We start from the raw sequence: 23,346 nt of genomic DNA on the forward strand, positions 1-23,346 counted from the left end.
TTTGCACACTTCTTTGTGGAGAAACAATTGAGCTGTAACTGATGCTGCTTGCACTGTGTATTTCTTCACCCAGAAACTTGCCTGGAGCCAGCAATGACTGTGCAGGTTTCCCATGCTCAGGCACAATCAGCAGACAGAGTACATTTGAAAGAAATTTAAGCTGTTAGAAGATCAAAGATGAGACCTTGGGGTCAGAAAGTTACTAATGAAAAATCTTATCTGCAGACTTAAGGAAAAAGGAGAATGCATTTAAATATGTCAGAACCATGAGGGTAGAAGAGTGATTCAGACATGAAGCTGGGCAAAAGTGATTAACCTATCAATTACAATGAGTAAAGGCAGAACCATTCAGTTAAGTATTTGTTTCATTTTTGGGGGTAAAGATAGAAAGATGTCTCATTTTACAGCAACAATGAAATACTTCATGATTCTTTTATTAGTAACTACAAGGATATTAAATGACAATTATATGTCTTTTAAAGTCAGTAAACACTGAAGAGTTAAATAAGGAATTCTTGTTGTTATTACTGTTTGCTTTTTAGCCCTTCCTGGAATGTTTGTGAGAACAGCAAATGTTGTCCCATTCCTGGAGAAATATGGGAGATAATACAGAGGTAGCTGTAAGTTCATTCGTTTGGTTTTGCAGGAAAAATCCTGCAGAGGACAGAGCCAGGATGGCAGCATAACTATGTTATGTTACTTTGGGTTTGTGGAAATTAAATCTTGTTATGTAGAAGATATATTTTTAGATGAACTAGAAGCTTGAATGGTAAAGGTAAACTTTTAGAAGCACACATTAGTTATTTGTCTCAGTCCATTATGTTCTGTTTCTATACTACACGATTTAGAGGTATCCTTTTTAGGAATAGAATATGTTACATAGCTTTAAAAAGTTATTGTCAGTGTGGAGAATTAATCCTTTAGTGACACTTGTAGTGTAATCCTGCTGGCAGGTGTTCACAGGGGCTAAAACCAGTCTGGAGTAAATGTGAAATTCCACTAGGAAAATTTTCCAGAACCAAAGACTGGGAAATTTACGAGCAGGAGGGCCAAGTCAGTCCTGACTGTTTTGTTGCATCCTTCACTGGAGCCAAATCAAAAATCAGGCATCACCAAGGCAACAATTCGGGTCATGTTTACAAGATGAGGATTAAATTCTGCAAACCAGTGACTGTAAGAAGAGGATTGGAATGATGTAAGTAAAATCTCTGTGTAAAAGACACTCCACCTTGAGCAGCATTAGGTCTGAATGCTGGTCTTCCAGAATCAGTACTCAGGAGATCTGGGAAGTTGAGAATTGTTCAGGGACATGCTGCAAGTGTGAGTCAAGACCTAGAAGAGCTGCCATACCGTGCAAGATGTCATGAGCTCACTCCAGTTTGTTTGGTGAACAGAAGATTAGGAGTGGGGTTTGATCAGTCTATGAGTCCTGTGTGGGAGCAGGGCCATGAAGCTGCTGGAACAGCTTTGGCTGGTGGAACTGGTTCTTCTATCTCATGTGCAGCAGCTCATGCTGACCAGTCTGCCCTGTGAGAGGCAGATGTTTATACACAGTGCTTTCTCAGTAAGTGGATCTCATGCAGATGTGGAAGGCACTGCTGACAGTAGATGGTGCTTTAATTTAGCAGGAAAGCGAAGAAAGCGATTAAGTGGTTTGAGGTTGAAACAAGCAGATCTGTATTCAGAATTGGTAAGAACATCCTAACAGTAAGTGGGAAGAGGATAGAGTGGAGTGCCTGGAGCTTGCAGCCTTTGGATTTCAGCTCTGTATTCTTCTTCAAAACAGAAAATTCAAAAGGAGTCATAGCTGAGAGACAGCTGAGTAGAGAAGGTACGGTATTTCACCCAGCAGTCTGTTTTTTAGGAGGTCAAACTTTCCTGTCATAATCATCAAAAGAGTGTATTTCCTTCTGAAATATCACTTGGCCAGAACTGAACTATGTCTCTTTCTCCCTCCTACAGCACCTTTTCCTTAAAGGTTTTGACAAAGCTGCTACCATCTTTGTCACTCATTTTGGTGTACTTGGGGCTGACTCTCCCTTCCCTCTTTGTCACAATATACTGCTTGAACCAGATTTTGTGTCTGATTTCTTCTTGTTGCCGGAACTGGTTTGCTTGGGGTTTTTTTGCTATGCCATCATCTATAAAATTCTTTCTCTATTGTGGTTTGATTATCATAAACACACACGTTTCTTTAACCCTTGGGGATACTGGGCTAATATGTCCATGTCCATGAGGAAGCTTTTTCTTTTGGAAAGGCTTGGATCTGCAGTGGAACTTTATCTGGGCAGGGGAAGCTGTTCCTGAGCATTTCTTGGTGCTGCTAATTCTGCATGTGTCTCCAGCTAATGTCTCTGTCAGCAGAGTGACCTTCAGTGGTTTAGCTGAGTCTTCACAGTGCCCTCCAGCCCTGCTCTGCAAAAAGGGACCTCACATAAACACAGCTTTCCTCATGCTGGCTCTTTAGACTTATCACAGAGAGGACAGCCCAGAAGCAACCAGTTGACTGTGCCTGGGACTAGGAAGGCTGCCTAGTTCAGGGATCTGCTCCAAACAACTGATTGCCTTGGACCCTTTCCGAAAAAGGCTCTGCAGACACGTATTCCTTCAGTGAACTACCAGAGCTGGAGGCACACTGCCAGAAGAGCCAGCTGCATTTGGGATTAGATGGCTGGAAAGAAGTCCTTTCTCTGTCTTCAAAACAAAATCGCTTTTTAACATCTGCTGCAGAGTTCTCGTGACTCAGGGTTCCACGAGAAACTGTTCTCTTCCTTCTCTTTCCTGTTTCTTTGTTAATTAAGGTTATTTTCCTTCCCTTTCCTCACCTATTGTGTCTCCATATATATTTCCTGCTGGACAGGCATGTGGGGGGGTGTCTTTTTTTCTCTCAATTGAATGTTTTTCTGTCTCTTGAAGTCTCACCATAACAGCAGCAATTTTGCTCTCAGCAAGGTGAGCACACCCCAGATACCTGGCAATATCTGCCTGCACTCATAAAATTGCTTGGAGAGAAGACTTCCTCACTAAGCCTTTGGTTTGTTGTTATTTCAGTGCTGAATGAATAATGAGATGGTTCAAGTAAACAGATGGGTTTGATTCTAGCCCATCATACCAGGGGTGTGGGGGGAGAGGAGCTGCTTGTCCTGACAGCTCATTTCATTAGGCCACACGTGGTGTGAGGTGTTGAAAGCAGTTTATCACATGTAATGCCTGGGCATGATGAGGTGAGCTGAGGATCAAGTGTATCTCTGTCCCCCTCTTAATTCTTCATATTTACAGAGGTTTCCTGTAGTTCTCAGATGCATGCAAACTAAATATGTGCTCTCTGTGTGTTTGAAATTCTGCTACAAAAATCACTTCTCTCTGTTTCTTCCACAGTCTCAGCTGCCGGCGATGTATTATTGTGGGAAATGGTGGAGTACTTGCAAATAAGTCATTGGGGTTAAAAATTGATGACTATGATGTTGTTGTCAGGTGAGTCTTTGGCATTACAGTTCTTTCCCATATTCAGTTTCTGTATCCGTTCACTTGCTATGCAGGCAAACTTTAACCTGTACTAGTGACAGTATCCCTTTGTATGGAAGCATTAACTTACAGAGAGGGTAAAAATAGCATGAGCTTAAAAAGGTTTGTTATAAATGATGATCACATCAAAGAGTAAAGGCATTCCTCAAGCTTTCTGTTTTCCACAGCTTCTTGGGAATGTGGTCTCTTGTATGATATCACTTGAACCTTCCCTTCATAGCTCCTTTCTAAAAGCTGCTTTTGTGATGCCCTTAGGTGGTCAAGCAGTAACTCACACTGCTGGATCTGCTCCCAGATATATTCCTGTGGTAGCTCAGGACAGTATTATTGGTCATACATGTGTAGCATTCCCCAGGAACTGCACCTCAGAGTTAGGATGGGCAGGACTAAGAATGGTGCAGCATAGGGTGTTAGGAAGCAGGAAGCCTCTATGAGAGAGGACCCAGCAGTGATTAAACAGCTGTAAGTGCCCTAGAAGCTGGCAATACTTTGGCTCTGTGTCTCTGCAGATGACAATGTTGAATAAGGCAGCAGAAGCAGAGTGGTGGGAGTGCCAAGGACCACAGTCAGAGTTAGGACTTCTTGCTTTTGCTGAGGACCTGGATCATGGCCATCTCAGAATGCCTGAAAAACGTGCTGATATGTGAAATCACAGGTCTAGTCATAACTCTCAGTAATAAATCTGTCAAGTCAGGGAGGCGTTCTGGGTGACTGGAGATTAACAAACATAATACCTGTACTAATGGAGAGTGAGAGAGTGCGTGTAGGAGGGAGGGAGGATGTGCTCTAGGGAGCTACAGACCCATTAGTCTGACCTGAAAAAAAATGCACTTTTCTATCAGGTTTTGAGTAACAAAATATTATTATGGTAAATAATAAAAGTGGAATAAGCTGCAATGTTAGTTTATAAAACTGGTTTAACATAGTCCAAGTTAGTATTTTTTTCTTAGTACAAAACTGATTTTGTATTAAAAGAAATATATCTGATGTAATCTCTCTCAAGTTTAATCAGCTTAAAGATGTGGTGACAAATAGCAAATTCTTTGCTAAAGGTAGAAGAAAGAAAGGGATTAATAAAGGAATTTCAGGCAGGTATTATTTATCACAGTCTCTATTCTCTCCCATGTGTAAGAAAAGAATAGGACAGACAAAGAGAAATAAATATCCTCTAACTCTGGAGAAATAGACCAAGAAGATCCCTTTCAGTCTTTGGTTCCTGTGAATGGTTCCCTGCTTCTCCATGAGTATGCTGGACACAGGGATGGCCGTTCAGAACAGGACAAAATTTATACAGCCCTTCTCCTAGCTCATCCCCCTATCAGTTGATAACAAAGAGCTCTTATTCCTCGTCATAGTCAGGTGACTTGTAGTTATTTCAGCTGAATTAAAATGCAGTTTATAGCCTTTCCTTGGGCTCAGGTTATTAAAAAAGTAGCAAAAGAACAGTTTCAATCCATCTGGTCTAAGCCACCCACTAAGATTTACATCAGAAAGGCCACTATTTAATTTCGAAATGAAAACTTCAACTTTTTCTCTCCACATCAGTAAATCTATGTCAGTTTGCAAGCTGGGAGGATAAGAGGGCAGCTAAGCACCTGTGCTGTTGGTGGGATGGATAAAGGAGAGAGAAGTCAACTGGAAAGGTTAAATGAAGCCAGGTGCTTGGATATGTATCTAACTGCTTGCTTTATTCCTGTGGAAGCTGGGGAAGTCCCATGTATTGTAACATCCTTTTTCATACACTGAAGAACTTCTTTGAAGGATGATATTTGGGACCTAGGGAGTGAATTTTAAATGAAAAAATGTGGTACATTTGTGGACAAAGGAGTGATCCAGCAGTATGTGGAGTTCTTTGATGACTCCTGTGTTATCATGTGAGGATTGCTAATTGCAGCAAGAAATTTTGTTCTTTGCAGTGAAGATAGTCCAATTCAGCTTTGTCAGTTCTAAAAGAGCTTGGAGTGAGTTACTGTTTTTCTTTAACTAGACATTATCAGATTTCAGTGCAGATGTTATTCCCAGCTGTCACACTATTTACCTGGCAGGACTTCTTGCAGCAGTCAGTCGTCAGTGCTCTGAAATGCCTCCTTAGAATAGATTGCAGACTGGGCAAAAATAACTGTGTATCAGAAATTCCTGATTAGAACCAGATAGGGATTCACCTGATGGTGATACTTGAGTGGTATCTGAAAGGATCCTCATGGTGGCAGGGTTAGGAGTTAGTGTCTCCATATGTAATCAGCGAATACAGACAGAAAAACACTCTGGAACTTCTTGTGGAGAAAGCTGCCTGTCCACGGGCAGTACAAGGAGGCCTGAGATCCTAACTGAGGTTTTCCAAGATTCAGCTGTGTTTATAACCACCAGTGCATCCTGCCTGGGAGGGGGTTTTGAGCTGTGGAGTCTGCGCCTTTGGGCGCTGTGGCTGCCTGAACTTTCCCTGCTCCATTGGCCTCACTGCCCTGGGCCTTGGTGGTGCTGGCTCTGTCACTGTGGCTCCATCAGCAGCTCACACTCTGGCCCTTTGCTGGACACCTGAGTTCATTTCAGCTGGGGAAATGGTTTGGTTTATTTCCTGTCTAGATACAAAGAAGGGGTCCCAAGTTTTGAGAGTATTAACAAAGTAAACAGCAAAACAGTGAACCCAGAAGCTGTGGATGGGAAAAGCCCTGCCAAAGAATGGCACAGTGACATTTGAAACAACTGCAGACACCTCCTCATCCTAAAGAAAACAGATGAAAAGATGTAAAACTTGCTTTCTTTGCAGAATATTGGTAGTACTCTGTTACCTTTAGAGCTGCATGCTTTTCCTCTGTATAAGGTCATCTGCCCCAAAGAGACACAACACCTTAAAGTTTAAATACTCCCCACAGAAGAAATGAGTGGTGTGTGAATGTGCCATCAGCAACAGAGGAAAAAGCAAGGGATCAGGCTGGCTGGGAGAATTGTACTCAGGTCTAGTTCCTCAAAGTCAGGCTACAAAGGGTTTAAAAACCATGGGAAAAGGCTTCATCTGCTGTATTCATTGTGGTGGTGCTGATTCTTAAATTGTTTTGCCTTTAATATTTTATTCCTGATGATAAAATAAGTATTTTTGCTAAAAATGCCTGAGAATGTTTGAATATGACTTCAGATTGTATAGAGATTTTTATTCTACTAAAAGTTTTCCAATGTAAAATGCTTACCCAGGCTAAAAAAGAGAAATCCAACATTCCTACATGGCAGAATTTGCAGTATATTGAACAACACCAAGTCAAGAATGCTGCAATAATTCAAGCAGGCAATCCTGTGCCGTCAGAGGCTGCTGTTTGATGTCAGCAAGATTTGTATTCCAAGTTACATGAAATTTCCTCAGCTTTGGGTTTTTAGTCTTGAATAGAAATTCTGAAAACTTTAATGTCGTGAAAGTCATCATGGCTGTTCGTGCCAAAGCAGTTTGCTTTTTCAAGGGAAAACACCATTCTTGTTCCTAAGAAATGTTTTAACAAAAGCACAGCTAAATACACAGCATTTCCTTAGAAATCAGCGTCCCCAAGGGCACAGCTGTGTGACTGCTTGAGTGTTTTCAGAGTGGGATGCACTTCCACTGCAGAAACTCCTTGGAGCCCATGAGACTGCAGTGGTGCTGAGCCTTGTCCCAGCCCAACCTCTTCCTTTGTGCTGGCATTGCAAGGCAGCTCACCCTCCTGATGAACCAGTTTGGGGAATTAAAGAGGTGGAGATTGATCCTATGGGATTTTTTTGAGAATTGTTAGTTGGCTTATTTCCCTGTGCAGCCTCACTGCAGGTGAATGGTGTAAGCTCTGGGCTGGGGTTGGAAAATGAGACCAGTTTTAGTTTGTTTAAACTGATGAGGAACTTCATCATCTCTTTCAACACATCAAAGGAGCAATGGGCTGTTAAAATATTAATGCTTAGTTTGTTACTCTAAATGTGCAAGGACAATATTCTTCACTTTCCTTTTCCAACTTCTGTGATCCTATTTAGATCATAGGAGTTGAAATGCAGAAATGGTTTGCATTATCTTCAATGATAGAATTTATGTAACTTCTAATTAAGCTGTCGTCGCTTGGTACAAACCTCCGTAAGTGTTTGTGATGAAGATCTGCAAGAATTAAGATTTGCTACTGTAGCAGCTGCTACAGGGAGCTCCTGCCCAGCAGTGATTGCTGTGTCACCAACACACAGGAGTGCAAGTGGGAATCTGAGTGTAAGTGGGAATCTGTGACAGTGTCTCTTCTCTGGTTGCCCTGCAGGCTGAACTCGGCTCCAGTGAAGGGCTTTGAAAAAGATGTGGGTGGCAAGACAACACTCCGGATCACATATCCCGAAGGTGCAATCCAGAAAATGGAGCAGTATGAGAAGGATTCCCTGTTTGTTCTGGCAGGATTCAAATGGCAGGATTTCAAGTGGCTGAAATACATTGTTTACAAGGAGAAAGTGGTAAGAACGCTGTCAGCTGACACTGTGAAGGTCACCTAAATAGTAATGATGGGCAGACATTGTATCACCATCATATCTGCCACATTTTGGTCTGAGGAGAGTTCCACTCGGTGTCCTGCTGAATTTAAGTGAAGACTTTCTTTACCTACAAGGACTTTAGCTTTGATTAAATATCTTTTACAAAGACATCTCTCTGTAATCTGTGTTGCATCACAGATGAGGCTTGGTATTCAAGATTGTTAGTGTGTACTATGAACAATTAAATTAATTTTTAGTTACCTTAAAGAGTATTTAAAACGACCAGCTTTTGCATGGATTTTATGGACTCTTAGGATTTAAGAGCAGAGGAAGGAAGAGAGCAATGGGAAAGGGAAGAAATGGGAGTTTGGGAACAAGGATGTGATGTCACAGGAGGGGAGAAGGAGACAGCAGCAGCACAACTTGTTGAAAAGGCTACAATCAGACTTAATGTGACCTCCTGAATAGTACAAGCCATTATATTTTTCTCAGTTACTGAGATTCATGATTTGTATTTGGTTAAAGTATCATCCAGAACAACAGTATCAAGTCTCATTTTAAAACACTGAAATGGTGGATACACTGCCTTCCCCATGTAAAAATTTTACCCCATCGTTTGCATGAGTGCACTTCTGAAGCACCATGGACCTGTTAATAGTCAGGGTTGCTCTCTTTAATTCACCTACCCAGAACAGAATCAGGTTATGATCAATGACTTCTCATTCCGTGGATAATTTGTCTGTCAGGAAATCCCAAATAAATAATGCGTATAGTTCTTGTTTTACAAATCTTTTATATATACATATATGTATCTGTTTTCAAATGTTGCTTAATGACTTTTCAGCAAATAAGAAGAAAACTGGATTAGCATTCAGGGCATGGCATATTATATTGTGTGTTTAGAGACAGAGAGAGGAGGTTGGCAGCTCACCACATACATAACGAAACAGTCTGGGAATATCATTGTATACAGTTGTTACACAGAGGGCCTTAAGGGCTCATACTTTGCTCTTGTCTAACACTGGCACCAACTTGCAATTATTTTCTTGCTACCAGACAGATGAAGTTACCTGTCAACCTCTGGGCAAGCACAAGTGGGCTTTCGTAACATGAATAATTGAGTCAAAAGTAATTTTCTTTGCTTTATGTCAGGCTCTTGTTCCTCATTCAGGGAAAGGGAAAGCCCTGGCAGTGTCAGTGCCCTGCAACCCAAATGCGGTTGCAGGGACTCCTAGTGTTTGGCTTGAAGCTCAAAGGATGGGTTGGTTAACTTCAAAACAAATTTAATTTTTGCCTGATGCTTGCAGTCAAGTCGTCATCAGTAGATTCTTGTGTGGTATCCCCTGCTCTTGGAAAGGTGGAGAAAATAGTCTGTTAAAACCTGCTAGACTGGGGAGAGTGATTGCAGTTCTCTTAGCTGTGTGCTTCAGTGCCCAGATTGGCAGAGAACAGAAAGAGCTTCAGCTTTGTGCATTACTTCAGTGTTTTTCTGATTGACTCCTTATCCTTCAGAATAAACACTCTGAGGTTTTTTCAGTTCTTTTAGGTGATGTTTTCCAGATCTCTTAATTCCTGTTGCTCTTTTGAATGTTTGTAGTTAATTCATCTTTTTCTTAAAGAGCAGTGCCCAAAAATTACAGACTACAGCAAAAAGGAGGAGCAAACAGATAATTCATTAACCTCACAGTTCTCATTCTTTATGCATCCACTGCTTCTGTGGCCTTTTCCACAATGGCATGGAACTGGAGGTGATTGTCAGGTTCCTGGAGACTCCAGGTCTCAGGAAGAATTGGAGAGCAGCCACTTCCCCCACTCCACACCCTGTGCTTGTGCTGTTGGCTCCTCGTGCCAAAGAGCAGCACTGTGCACTTGTCCCTCCCGATCCTTCCTTCCAGAACACTCCTCCAGTTTGCCAAGTTCCTTTGGCAGACTTCCCAGCATACGTGCCATTCTTTCCAGATTCATGTCCTCTGCAGTTTAATAAACATACTTTTTACTTCATCATCCAGGTTGATAATGAAAACACTAAACAATGTTGGTTCCTAGGCAGACCCCAAAGTATTAACATCCTTCCATTCCTAGAGTGAGCCCACTGAGCCTCCTGGATAGTTTTTTGGCCACTTCTTGACTTGTATCTCGCTTGTATCATCAATAATGCTTTTGGCATGTTTGTGAAAGTGATCTGTCAGAAGTTTTACTGAATTCCAGTTCGTGTCTTACTTCTCCCCCGAGATAATTTTTTTGTCTGTATAAAGAATTTTTTAAAAAATAATTCTCTCTTGACAAATCCACCTGGGTTGCTACTCAGTCTGTTTTGTTGTTTTGGTGTTTTTTTTTTTTCAGGTGCTTACAAATAATTAATCCTGCTATTCTGGGAATTGAAATCATAATTCAACTCTCTTCCCTTTTTTGCCTTATTAAGTCTAGGCACTACTTCTGTCCATTTTTCAATCCTTTGACCCCCTACCTTTTTTTGGGTTTTGATACCCCAAAGGGAATCAATGCTCGTTCTTGAGACTGCTGAGCCAGTTCATCGAGTACTTTAGGATGCAGCCCAGGTGGCTGGAAAACATCTGTCTTGTGCTCTCTTGTGCTCTCATCTGATTTCTCTCTACTTGAGGCTGAGATCTTGCTGTCACTGGCTTTAGCTGCAAGCAGGTGGCTCACACAGCTGCATTTTCTGGAGGAAACCAATGCAGAAAGTGCTGTCTCTTAGACAGGAATGACCCAATGGAGGATGAGCAGTGCTATGGGAATAGCACGTAGGCGTCTGTTTGTTCTGGTAGTGAGTGTTGGTATTTTCATCAGTGTGTGGTAGGTTCAAAATGACAAATGCTCTCTGTGTGTCAAGGGTTTGTTTCTCTCTCAGCTGATTTTCCAGAGAAAGGGGAGTTTCTTCCTTTCCTGGGTTTATGTAGAGGCACTTGCATGACCTGAGAGCTCTGTATGCCACTACTGCTTATTCCTTATCTGACATGTGCATCTGCAAGACTTCGTGCAGACACACTGCAAACCAGTGGTTACAGTCAGGACTCTGGCCTCAGGATGGAGAAAAGGAAAATGGAAGCATTCTGCTAAAGAACAGAACTGCTGTGGAAGTTGACGCATTCCTCGAAAAAATGGGCTGATCTGTCCTCTGATGTTTCCTTTGTCTGTGACTGTTGGTGGCAACTGCATCTGTCCATGGTACAGTCACAGGTGGGTAATGAGACCTTCTGAATTCCTTCAGGCACCTGGAGCAGCTTGGACTTGCTTGACCAGGTACTGGGATCCTTGCTTAGTCCTCTCTTGAGTAAGTGAAATCAAAGGGAGCTGATTGGAGAAAGAGTCAATGAAAGGCGAGTGGCTATTTATTGCTGGGTCAGTGGTCAGATCAGCTTATTCTCCCTGCAGCTGAGAGGGATTTGCTCTGTGTTGTGTTGGTCTTTTGGCAGCACTTGCATACTGAGAAAGGGATAAGTGCTGTGTAGAGAGGAGGATTTTCAGGAGATGTTATAAGGAAAAAGAATTAATGTGATGCAGAAGCATTAGCAGAATAGTGAGGCAGGGGATTTTATGTGTTACATACAGTCTGGTGCAACAGCCTCCCTGATATTTGTTTGGTGCCTTAGTGCCCTGGGAGACACTGTGTCCAGAAGGAGGAGCAATGGAATTTGAACATAAGGAAATGTAAAAGCTCAACTACTTTTTATTTCACACTAAACCAGAAAAATCTGTAAGCAAGTAAAAACTTGAGAGAAAACATTAACTTGAGAGAAAACATTAACCTAGAAAAGGATAGGTTTGGCTAAATGTTCACTGTCAACAGCAAAACAAATGTAGTCTCCATCGCAGAGTTCTGGCTGAGCTGGCACTCCAGATTGAAGTCTTGTAGGAAGATAGAGCATAGTGTATCACCAGAGAAGGTAGACCTGCCTTTAAGAAGAGGAAGGGTGAGTGAATCCAAGTGACTTAAACACTGGTAACCTGATTTCAGTCATTTGACAAGCATTGGAATAACTAAAAGAGAAAACTAATCATCGCACAGGTTGCAGCTAGAAGTAGTGTGGGATGGAGAAAGGTGGCATGGTTAGCAGAGGGGAGTATTGTATCAGGCTGACCTAATAAGTCAGTGTCCAAGTGGAAAGGAAGTGGGTTGGAGTCCCAGAGCTGCAGTTCCATGAACTCATGGCTGTTGCAGAAGGGTCACAGATGTGAGCTGTTCGTGCCTCTGTGGTAACTGGTCTGGCTGTGCTGACTTGGAATCACTGCTGTAAGAGCCTGTGACACTTCCAGGCATCCCTTTGCTGATGAAACAACTGCTGCCACTGCATCACCAGAGGGGGATTACTCATGGACAGTCACTCAGAACAGTTAAACATTCTCCTGGACTGTTATTTTTGCCAGGAGACATAATCTACATATATTGTAACCCACCCCACTGCTTCCCAGTGCTTGTACTCTCCTGCATCTGCCTGGGTCTTTCAGTGACAGAAACTCTTTCTGAATACACAAAGTACCAGAGGAATTGCAGAGGGATAGAGGCTTGGTCATATATTGCTTCTTAAAATAATGGTCAAAAGCTGAAAGTTTCTCTGTTGCATGGAGATAGATGCTTCCTGAAACAAACAGGACTTTACAAGCTCCAGATATGCAAAGCAGCCATCTCAGCCTGGTACTGAAGCCAGTTCCAGGGTGGTTTCTTGGCTGTCATTAGTCAATTAGAGGGAGCTCTCTGGCTTGTTCACATCCCTGAACATCTGGCACATGGCAATAAAGCTCCCAAGTGAGGGCAAAGGTGCCACTAGAAATTGGCAGCTCACAAGCTTCCTGCTCATGTGTTAATGAGCCTGTGGATGATTCCAGTGGGAATCACTGCAGCCTTTGCCAGGAGGAGTCACTTGTGCAGAAAGTGCCTGTGGCACCTAGAAGTTCCCTTTGATAGTGAAAGTCACAGGAGCAAGTGAGCACCTGCCTGTGAGGGAGGCCAGGCTGGGCTGTCTGTCCCTTGCAGGGACATGTCTCTGACAACTGGCACACAGCAGTGGTGCCCAACAGCCATCATCCTCCAGCAGCAGCCATGACAGTGACCCCTGCTCCTGTGTCACAGCTGTGACTGCTGCTTCAGAGACCTTGTGGATGGGGCACTGGGGAAGGCTTTATTTAACTTTTTATTGGGGAACTACATTGTTGTATTAACGCAACAACACACTCCTAGTTGTGGTAGAATGTGTGTTATGATACCTTCCTGCACAATCAGTGAGTGTTGCTGTGCTGCAGCCAAGGCCAGACTGCTGCCAGCACTTGTGCTGTCTGCTGAGCTTTTGTTTAGAACTCCTCTTCTTCCATCAGTTAATGGCCTTGTCATGCTGCATGTTTGCTAGGGCAGCCTGTGAATGTCACAGCCCTGTAGTTCACTGTGGATTCCTCAGATTATGAAATAGCCTTACCTGTGGGCTGGTTTACATCCTGAAACAAACCTGAGGAGCCATCATGCTCCTCCTGTCATCTTCAGGAAAGCAGTGAGGCTGTGAATCTGTTGTTGCTGTCCCATCCCAGGGAAAGCTTCATTCACATGCCTGTATTTTCAGCTTGTTTGGAACTTGAGCAGGTGGTTTCTCTGGGTCTGCATTAGGGAAGGAAAATCTGCTTTTTCCAATGCTGTCCATTGCCTTTGGTGACAAATTGAGTGGCCACTGCTACTGGCAGATTCACTTTAGAGTTTGCTTTTGAATTGCAAATATTTTGTTTCCCTTTTCTCCTCCAAGGGGCGTGTTGCTTTAAATGTCTTGTGTACAGTGGGTCTTTTAGGTTTTCATGGATTGTGAGAAAGACATGTGGGATGAGTCTTGGGACAGCATTCTGCTTTGGTGGAGCTGTAAACCCACTGCAAGTTTTCTTAATGCATTGTGAATGCAAAGCTTGGTTACAGGTTTGTGGTGCCTCATCCTGTGCTGAAACACAGCTTCAGCCCCTCTGCTTAGAGATGTGCCAGGGTGGGCATTGCCTTGTGTCCTCCTGCTCTCCTTGGACTCAGCTGGAAGGGAACAGAAGCTGCTCCATCATAAACAAGAAAAGCTTTTGAATTGAGAAGTCAGCCTAAGGGTTGTTTAATTTCTTTCACAAATTTGAGTTTTCACCTAAATAGCTATTTATAAATAATCCCTTCAGAAGTGTAATTAAGGAAGGCATGGCCGGTGAGTAAGGCAGCCAGGCTGCTCAAGGGACATGATGAGGCTTGCAGTGAGGAAGAGGCAAGAAAGCCTTTTCATTAGTGGGTGTCCTGTGGTCCTAGCACATGGTTTAAAAACCATTTCTACTCCCAGAGTGTGGGGGAATTATAGGAGGAATTGTAGCAGGGAATACCCTACCACATCATCAGGATCATTCAGCTTCTCAGTCAAGGTGACTGAGCCATGACTAAATGTTGAAGCACAGAAAATGCTTTGTAAGAAAGTGAAAACATGAGGCAAACTTTTCTGGCTTCTCCCAAATCTCTGACTGAGAAGGTGAGGTGGGAGAGTCTCTGTGATGCATTCTGTGGAGAATATTCCATATTCCTTTGCCAGAGAGTAGCTGGAAGTTACCTTGTCTTTTTGGTGTGATTGTTTTGACACCATTGTTTGGGTTTTAAGGTTTTGATCTCTCTGGCTCTGTACAAGGCCAGTCCATACTGCCTGGGGGGTTGTGCTGCCATGGTCAGGAGCTGTTTCACCATTGGAGGCATGGGTGGGAATGGCCCAAGAGAACCATGGAGGACTTGCTTATGAAAAAGAAAATCCTTTCTGTGACTGGCCTAGGAGATCAGAGCAATTTCCAGAAGATTTAAGGAGAAGTATGAACACTGGTACCCTATGAGAGAAGGTAAGCCAGTTTTTTCTAGTCATGGTTAGAAGAGAGGCTGGAAAATATGTAGATGTGCTATATAAAACGTTGTCCCAGTTGACCAATACAGGGAGAAAAGTTTAGTTGTGTATTTTGTGATTTTAACAAGCTTTCAGGTAGCACCGTGGTGAGGACCATACAGCAACTTCAGTAGGCAAATGACCCAGTTTGCAACATGGGCCTTGGGGGAGACTTCCTGGCCAGATTCCCAAAGGAAGGTTGTTGGTATGGGAAGTGCAGGCTGGAGCTTGCCCTTCATACATACCTGCCTGCAACAGCGTGATGAGATTAGGCAGGTCACTGCATAGCTGAGAGCTGCTCCTAGCCAGGCATGCACAGTGTGTCTGTGAGTGCACTGTCAAGCATCAGCTGGTGGCAGGGGCTGCTCTGGTGCCTTTGCAATGTGCCTTCAGAGCATTCAATGTTGCCAGGTGGATGTGTCCAATAAAACAATAAAACTTGTCCACCTGGACTGGGTAGCCATTAATATCTACAAGTCTGTAACCATTCACTTAAGCTCATGGGGCAGATGAAGAAATTAAAAAAATAGCCATGACCACACTATTTCCTGGATTAAAAAAATCCAGGTGTCAAAAGTTTGCAAAGTGTCTATACTTGTAGGAATGACATCATTGATGACTCAATTTTTAGACAGTTTCTCTTTAAAATTAAAATGCAAATTGTTGGTGTGTCTGCCCTTCTAGTCTTTTCCACACTATGCATGGGTTTTGTCCTTTTTTTTTTTTGTCCCTTGTTTTGCTTACTGTTACCTAACAAAAGTCATCCTTGCCCTATACTTTTATTAATGGAGGAGAAGCATTTAGCCATGCTAGGCATCAGCAATCCTTAAAGAACCTTTATCCCACATCTGCCAAGACAGCATCATCTTCATTTCTGGCTCAGTAATCCCAGCTGTAACGTGAAAACCAGAGAGCTCCAGTCAGATTTTTATTTCTTTAGTTTCTATTCCTGTACATCATTCCTAAATGAAGAGACCCAAACAAGATTTACCCCTGAAAAGACTGTATCATTGCCCTAGTAGGACATCCTTTCTGGGATTGCCTACACATCCTGATTTAGCCTGAGACAATTTCTTCCTAATATTGTCACCGTCTAATCTCTTCTGATGTCTATGGCCATACAACTGACAGCTGCTGCTCTCTCCTAGATATTTGATCGCTCCTTCCTTCTCAACCAAAGTCAAAAAAGATGGGCAATTTAGAGTTGCAGTTTTTCCACATCTTGAAAAGTCAGTGTGAGGGCCAGCTGAAGAGCAAGTGTAGATGTCTTGAAAAGGCACCAGGAGGGTGCTCATGTTGCAGTCACTCTGCTTGGCAGGCTCTGGCAATATTCAGACACCAGTATTATGCAAATCCCGGTGGGTGCATTTCAAGGTCGTAGTGCCTGTAGACTCAGGTTGCCTACCTTGACTGGAATAGCTGAGCCAATGTAAAGAAATAAATTCCAAATCTGATGGTGATCTTAATGAAACACACACAATTCCATAAACAGCAGAGCTAACAAAATTGCCTGATTGCCTGTGGATTTGTGTTGTGCTCTCTTTTGCACCACAGTGTCTCGGATGCTTGCATGGCCTCACTTCCACCTGGCCTCTCCAGCAGCAGGGTGTGTGTCTGTCCCCCCCAGCCACAGTTAGTGCAACCCCCAGTGCAGCCCATGAGGGTATTGCATGGCCCACATGTGCAGCAGATGTTGCTCCATGCAGCAAATCCAGCACATGGGAGAAGTGCCAGGACAGTGCCAGCAGTGAAACTGAGACGTCACCCAGAGGGTGTTGGCCATTTGTGCAGCTGCTAGTAGAATGAAGATGTTCTGTGTTAACACTTCAGTAAAGGACTACAGGAATCATTTGAAGTCTGCAAAGCCTCCCTTAGGCTGAGAGATTTGAGTTCAATTTATTTAGTTACGGAGTTCAATTTATTTAGCTTATGCATGAGATTTTGGGGGGATTTACTTGTAGTCTCTCTCTCTACCTAGAGGGAACATTTTTTCTCACAAGAGTTTTTAATTTTGTAGGAAGAAGTGTATCTGAAACTAGGCAAACGACCAAAAAAGGCAGCACATTTATATCAGTATAAGTATTTTTGCTACATCTGCCCTACAGGCTTGATAAATTTGCTCTTGATATCTTGAAATCAGGACTGGATATCTTGGTCCACTCAAACAGTGTGAGAGTAAAGGACTGGAAGGAGAAGTTGCTGAAGGAGGAGCACTGCTCCCTGCTATGCAGAATATCCAGAAGGATTTCAGCAGGGTTTCTCTCAGCCTCTCAAGCCATGCTGAGAAGAAATAGCAGAATGTGGTGGCTAGAAGCTCAACTAGATAAAATCAGTCTTAACACACATAATTTCCTAGAAATCTGTCCCTACAATTGTCAGATGACATACTTGCAGACGGGAGCACTGACTGCTGACATCTTTTTACTGTAATGCAGACTTAATCCGGTATCTGGGAAATTCTGTGTGCTGGGAGTACAAAGGACAGGGCTGCACTCATGTTGCCTTCCCACCCTCCGGTTCTGTGACTCTGGGACCCCCTGTCCTCACTTTCTATGACCCATTTATTGACTATGGGGAGCAGGGTAGCAAGCCAGTAATACACCTGACAGCTTGTCATGGAAGTTATTTGCTTTATCCGGTTGTCGGCAAAGGTCACAGCAAATTTTTCTCTTCTTGGGACACAAGTAGCTAGATCTGTTTCTGCATCCAGAAGGAGAAGGCTTTGTGGAGTCTCTGAGGTGAGCAACCTCCAGCATAACAGAATTCCCCAGAAGAGCTCTTTGGAGAGCATTGCAACACCACAGGATGCTGTAAGTTCACCAGTGTGGGGTATGAAGACTCACAGAGGAAGGGGAAAACACTGATTTGATTTTGTAAATAAAATCACATGCTTTCTGTCAGTGGCTGAAAAGAGACTCCCCTTTCACAGCTCCAGGAATTTTGCTATCTGCATTTTTTATTTAAAGTGAGGAGGGGGAGAAAGTCTGAACAGTAAATATTTATCCAAGATGTGTGGTTGTTAATATGATCCAGTCTTCAGTCATTTTGAATGGTGTCATGATGACAGATGTTAATTCAGAAAGGAATAGATTGGACGATTTATGCCTGAAACATATGTGTTCCTTGGCAGGCTCCATGGATTACTTGCATAGTTAGAGCTGTCTGAGCAATTTGTAACATTTTCTCTGCCTCGAAGCACCAAGGGCTCCAGGACAGGGGGTTGACCTTTATCTTCAGTCTGCTATAATAAACAGAGGTAGCTGAACTCCCCGTGTGCTTTATCTTCCTAAATTTATCTCTCCCCCTGTGCTCCAGCTGTGTGTAGTGCTTCTGGTTCTACCCAAGAGGAATGGCAGTTCTTTCTGCAGGAGAGAAGGATGCTCCTGTGTGTGAATCCCTGCCTCAAGACTCACAGCTATTTAATGAAAACACTTGTGCTGACAACAGAAGTGAAAATAGACCAAGCTATGTGAAGGCAGTAAGCAAGAGGGATTCAGGAAAGACCTGACTTTTTTTTGGTAGTATTTCTATTCTTGCAGTTGTGATTTTATGCCATGTGTCTGAGGGTGTTTCTTCTCTTCTTAATTAAGACAGGTTTGTAAAACTGTTAGTGTCTTAATTTTTATTTGTTTATTTAGTTAGAGGCATAAAATTGGATGAAAATGGCCAAATTGTTGGTTGCACAAGAGCTTGGTAGGTCTACTTGGAAGTTTCTCTGATCTTGGCCATCTCTTGTATTCTGACCATTTTTGATTATATGAACTTTGCCCACAACTGACAAGGACAGAAAATACAGAGCCTGGCCCAAGCAATCAGCACTTCTGCAATTTGGAAAAAAACTCTTTAAATATAAATGTTCTGTTTGGATTACGGTTTATTTAAATGCTAATCTTTTAAGAATATTAAATAATCGTACTTAAAAACTCTTCTTCTGTAAAACACTAATTATTAATGCAAGTCTTTAAAACAAAGTAGGGCAGGAGCTTCCTGGCATCTTCCCAGTTTCTTGTTATTTTGACCTTTCTGCCTTCTCCTCTTAGAGGACACTGAATAATTTGTATATATTCTATATGAACACTCAGTGAATATACAAATGATTTGGCTTCTCATTTCAGCAAAGATGCCAAAATAGGAGAAGACAGATTTTCTGTGTATTCTTGCTGTAAAAACAATGTAAAAATTTCCCTAGAGTCTCCCTTTGAGATAACTTCAGAAAGCAATGAGGGCTTTTAGGCCATAATTCTTCCTGTGGTGATCCTTTAGCTTTTTTTGTTGTAATGTGCCAAGAATTTAGTCTAAATATATGTTGTTTAATGAGTTGCTGTTTGTATTCAAACTCGTGAACCAGTTCAGCTCCCCAAAAAAGACCTTGCTGATGGATGTCCTGGGATGCCCTTGTGCTTTGTCACCCAAGCCTGCAAAGACAGCTTTTTAAAATGTTTTTTCAATTTTTTTCTTCTGAGCAGGCATATGGTTGTAAGTGGAGCAGGTAGCTGAGCTTGTAGTTGGGATCATAGTTTGGATCACCTCATATTTTCTGTTATAAGTGATGGGGAAAATGCTTTATCATTTTTATCATTTTTACACTGGCATCTTTGAGCTGATCCTTTCTGTGCTACATATTTGGCGCAGCCAGAAATTTCAGCTGAAATTACTCAGCTGTCTCAAGTTGAGGCTACTGAAAATGTACAATTGTATCCCTGTTTAAAAAAAAAAAAAGTCTTCCACCCTATTTTGCAGAGGTCGTCCAGTTCTTCAGCCTGGTGTGGCTGCTGCTGTTCTGTGAAATTCCAGGGCTCTGTCTGGTGTTCCATGGGGGCTGTTAGATGCTCTTAGTCCTACTGTGGGTCCCCTGTCCTGCCTGTCCTGTGTCCTCCCACAGTTAGCTGGGATGCAATATCTCCAGGGATGTGAGAACCAAGTAGGATTTTCTCATCAGTCACTTCTCCACAAAGAGTCTGGGGCAAGGGCAGCAGACCAGGGAGCTGGAAATATCTCCTGGGGTCTCAGGAACCCCTTTTCCTCCTCCCTGCCATGTGGGCAATGGGAAGGAGCAGTAGCCTGGTCTGGGACATGGCAAGAGTAGGAGTGATGAGGACAGCAGAGAAAGGAAGGGTTTATAACTGCAGGAAATTCCTAAAACACTGTCACTTTAAGACTTTTTAAAGTGCTGTATGATTATAGAAATCAAGCTGCCAGAAGTTTAAAAAAAGCAAAAAATAACATTGCATTTTCAATGTTAATTCAGTTCTCCTGTGCAGATGTTATCCTTAATTGCTTAATTATATCCTGGCTTGCTTAGAGCCCAGCTGTCTATCTAGTGGAGAGGGAAGACTGAGATTTGGACTAATTTCTGTAATGTAAGGCATTCAGCCTTGTATGAGTAGTTGTAGGAGCTGCAGAACACGTGGATAGCAGAGAGGAAATGTGAAGAGGAAGATTGGTCTCCTGGTTACAGACACTGAGGGTTCCTCTTAAGGAGATGTTAAACACACAAAGTATTGCAGAGATGCTCTAAATGTGAAAGCATGGTTTGTAAAACCCTTAGATACATGGTGATATAAGAAAAATCTTGTGGAAAGGTTGAAAAGTCAGTGTTCTCAACAGCAATCCTGAGCTGAAATTGCAAGACAGTCCTACTTCAGCAATTACTAACAAATGGATCTGACCGTTTCAGCTCTGGTATTCTTTAAATGTTATATGAGTATGACATTTAATAAACTATGTCATAAAAATAGTAACAAAGTAAAGGAGGTGGTCCCTTATGGGAATAAAACACCCTATATAATGTATATAAAGATAATATAGGGCCTATTCTTCTTCAGGATTTTTCTGAAACTCTACTACTTTAGATATTTTTTCATTGAAGGATAATTATTCACAGACAAAAAAAAAACACAAAGCAAACACAAGTTATCGAAATCCATTCCTTTCACTAAAAACTTGCATGTTTCCTAAGACATCTCAGAACAGGAACATTTCTTCAAATTTTGGCTCAAAATCCAGGTTGCATTTTGAACAAAGGAGTCCGTGGGACAGTCTTTCCATCACCCTGTTTGTACAAGGACATGTCTGCTGACACACCGTATGTGAGCCATCTCTTATGCTTCAACTCCTGAAACAGCATTCATCAGAAAAATCTTCAGTTTTTCTGCAGCTCCTCTGACATGTTCCAAGTTCCATTTTCTTCACAGGACAATCTCTTTTTTGGTGGCATTTTGTTATCTTACAACTGTGAACCACATTTTGCCCTCAGTTACGTGGATAAAACCATGAGAATACTTTTTTTAAAGAGGAATTCCTTTTCATTTACAACATGTCATAAAAATAGCTTTGCTCTCCTGACTCCTTAGAGCTGGTCTTGGCCTTGTGCTGTTTAATCCTGTGAATCAGAAGACAGCAGCTGGTATTAGACCAGCCACACAGGAGGCCCACGTGTCTGTATTTGGGTTAGCTGTGGCTACTCAGTTATGTAGGTCAAATGAAGCTGGAAATTCAGTAGGCCTGTTTGAATATGCTTGTCTGCTTATTCACAATATATGTTTGCAGGTAAACAGGGCAGAAACTTCCTGACATCCATGGGAATGAGGACATTGCTGAGTTACAGCAAACTGGTGTGTGACACAGCAGTGCCACCCTCATGTCCCAGGTGGATTTTGTCACCACTGGAGTTGCTGCTTTCTGAGCCAGTATCTGTGCACGGGACAGCTTCCAGTTTCATGTGTAGCCAGGGTGCTGTGTAAGTTACATGTCTGGCACAGTGTTTAAAGTTTGCAGCTGCTGCTTGGAATAAGTAAGTTTCCCTTGTGGTCTTTGACTTGGTTATCCAGCTTAAAGAAACTTATCTCTAGCCAATGTAGTGAGCTATTAGCTCAGCTCTATCAACAAAGAAAATGCTGTTCCTCTAAAAAGAAAAAAAAAAGCTCTAGTAGTGCCATGTTTTGAGGTGCTTTTGTCTCCGTTAGTAACAACATTATTAAAAACTAAATCTGTGGCCTTTATAGCCAGCCAGGAGTTCTTTTAGGTGCTGTGAGGCAGTTGGCAGATGGAGCATACTGACAGGGGAATGACCTGGTAAATTACAGCCTGTTGATTTTAGACTTGGTCAGGGGGAGAATGCCTTGGGAGAAGAAACAAAACTGGTAAAAAATTAGAAGTATCGTGTTGTTGGGTAGTCCGAGAGCTGCATCACTTTTGACAGCAGAACCAAGAGAAGATGAGGGAGAGGCTTGAGCAAAGTTCCTACTTCAGGCAGAGTAAGAGCTTTTCAGTGGGGCAGATAAGAGTGGAACTAGTCTCCAGAGCATTTCTAGGCTCTAGAAACTGAAGATAGGTTCATTCAGAATGAATGCTGGCCGTCAGAGCCATGTGCAGAGAATGGTGAGGGGTTCTCCATAGCTTTGAGAAAGTTGGGTAAATATGCTTGAAGTATGGGCTAGTGGGTCTGGCAATTGACCATTAACCCAGACTGCAGCCTCTCAGCACCTCTGTTCTTGTTGCTAAAAATTCCTTGTTGCTTTGATAATCAGTGCAAATGATGCAACTTCATTTATATTACCACTTGCAGAAGAGCATTTTCTAGGCCTCTGTGTCTACTTGACCGCTGAGAAATGCAGCACTGGCTGATAAGATGGTTATTTTCTAGTGGAAACACACCTTCCACATCTAATCCAGTCATGCCTGAGCAGAAACTTTTCAAAAGCCTCTGCAGATGGATTGCGGTGGTTTTGCTGTACCTTGTTTGTGTGACAGTGAGAGCTTGTGGATGACTGGTAGAGAATAAACCACATTCCAGCCTCGGTGGGGGCAGAGATTCCAATTAACAACGTGCTCACAGGCACCGTGAGGTCTTATGACTAGTGCATCATCTCTTGACTTTTTTTTGCCTCATGTCCTTCTTCCTCTCCATTTCTGGTGTTGGCAGAGTTCAAGAGAGCAGTAATCTCTGTTTACCACAGACTCCCTCTCCAGTCTCTTCATTTGGTTGTTCTGCAGCAAAGTATTGCATACCCAGACTTCATGTTGCATGTAGGTGACCTTTGCAATCCTCCTGTCCCCTTTTCCATCAGAGCTAGATTCATCAGTGAGCTATTGTGCTCATAAATTCAGGAGAGTCACAGAGGCAGCATCTGTATCATCTGGATGCAATGGCATTACCTCTCTTTTTGTTCATTATATTAGAAATGTTGTTATTGTGGGAGACTCAGCCTGCTTCTAGCAGTTTGTATTTTCCACTGAGGTGCTTCTTGGCTAAGGCTCTGAGTTTCCATATCTTATTTTAGAGAATGTTGTGATTTGCCTTGGTAAATCTGAGAACAGGAGATGGAAAACTGAATGGAGACAAAAAATAGTTTACAACTGGCTGTGCCTATTAGCCTTCAGTATTCTGCAAATGGACAGAATGAGGGATTGCAGCTGGATTGTCTTGTCCCTGGAGCTATTTGGTGAGCCCTGCCACTTTTTATCCCTTCCTCCT

The 23,346-nt window shown here is 42.5% G+C and overlaps 1 protein-coding gene across 10 annotated transcripts in view; it reads left to right on the top strand.

The window, feature by feature from the left end:
- Positions 1-23,346, top strand: part of ST3GAL3 (ST3 beta-galactoside alpha-2,3-sialyltransferase 3) — a 176,104-nt gene that overhangs the window by 122,806 nt on the left and 29,952 nt on the right. For all 10 annotated transcript variants that reach the window (XM_077182426.1, XM_077182432.1, XM_077182425.1 and 7 more), the window contains 2 exons: positions 3,379-3,474; positions 7,782-7,968. In XM_077182426.1, coding sequence (XP_077038541.1) covers positions 3,379-3,474; positions 7,782-7,968 — 283 coding nt within the window. The remainder of the gene's footprint in view (positions 1-3,378; positions 3,475-7,781; positions 7,969-23,346) is intronic.

The sequence above is a fragment of the Agelaius phoeniceus genome, chromosome 8 (genome assembly GCF_051311805.1).
Source record: "Agelaius phoeniceus isolate bAgePho1 chromosome 8, bAgePho1.hap1, whole genome shotgun sequence".
Classification (NCBI taxonomy): domain Eukaryota; kingdom Metazoa; phylum Chordata; class Aves; order Passeriformes; family Icteridae; genus Agelaius; species Agelaius phoeniceus.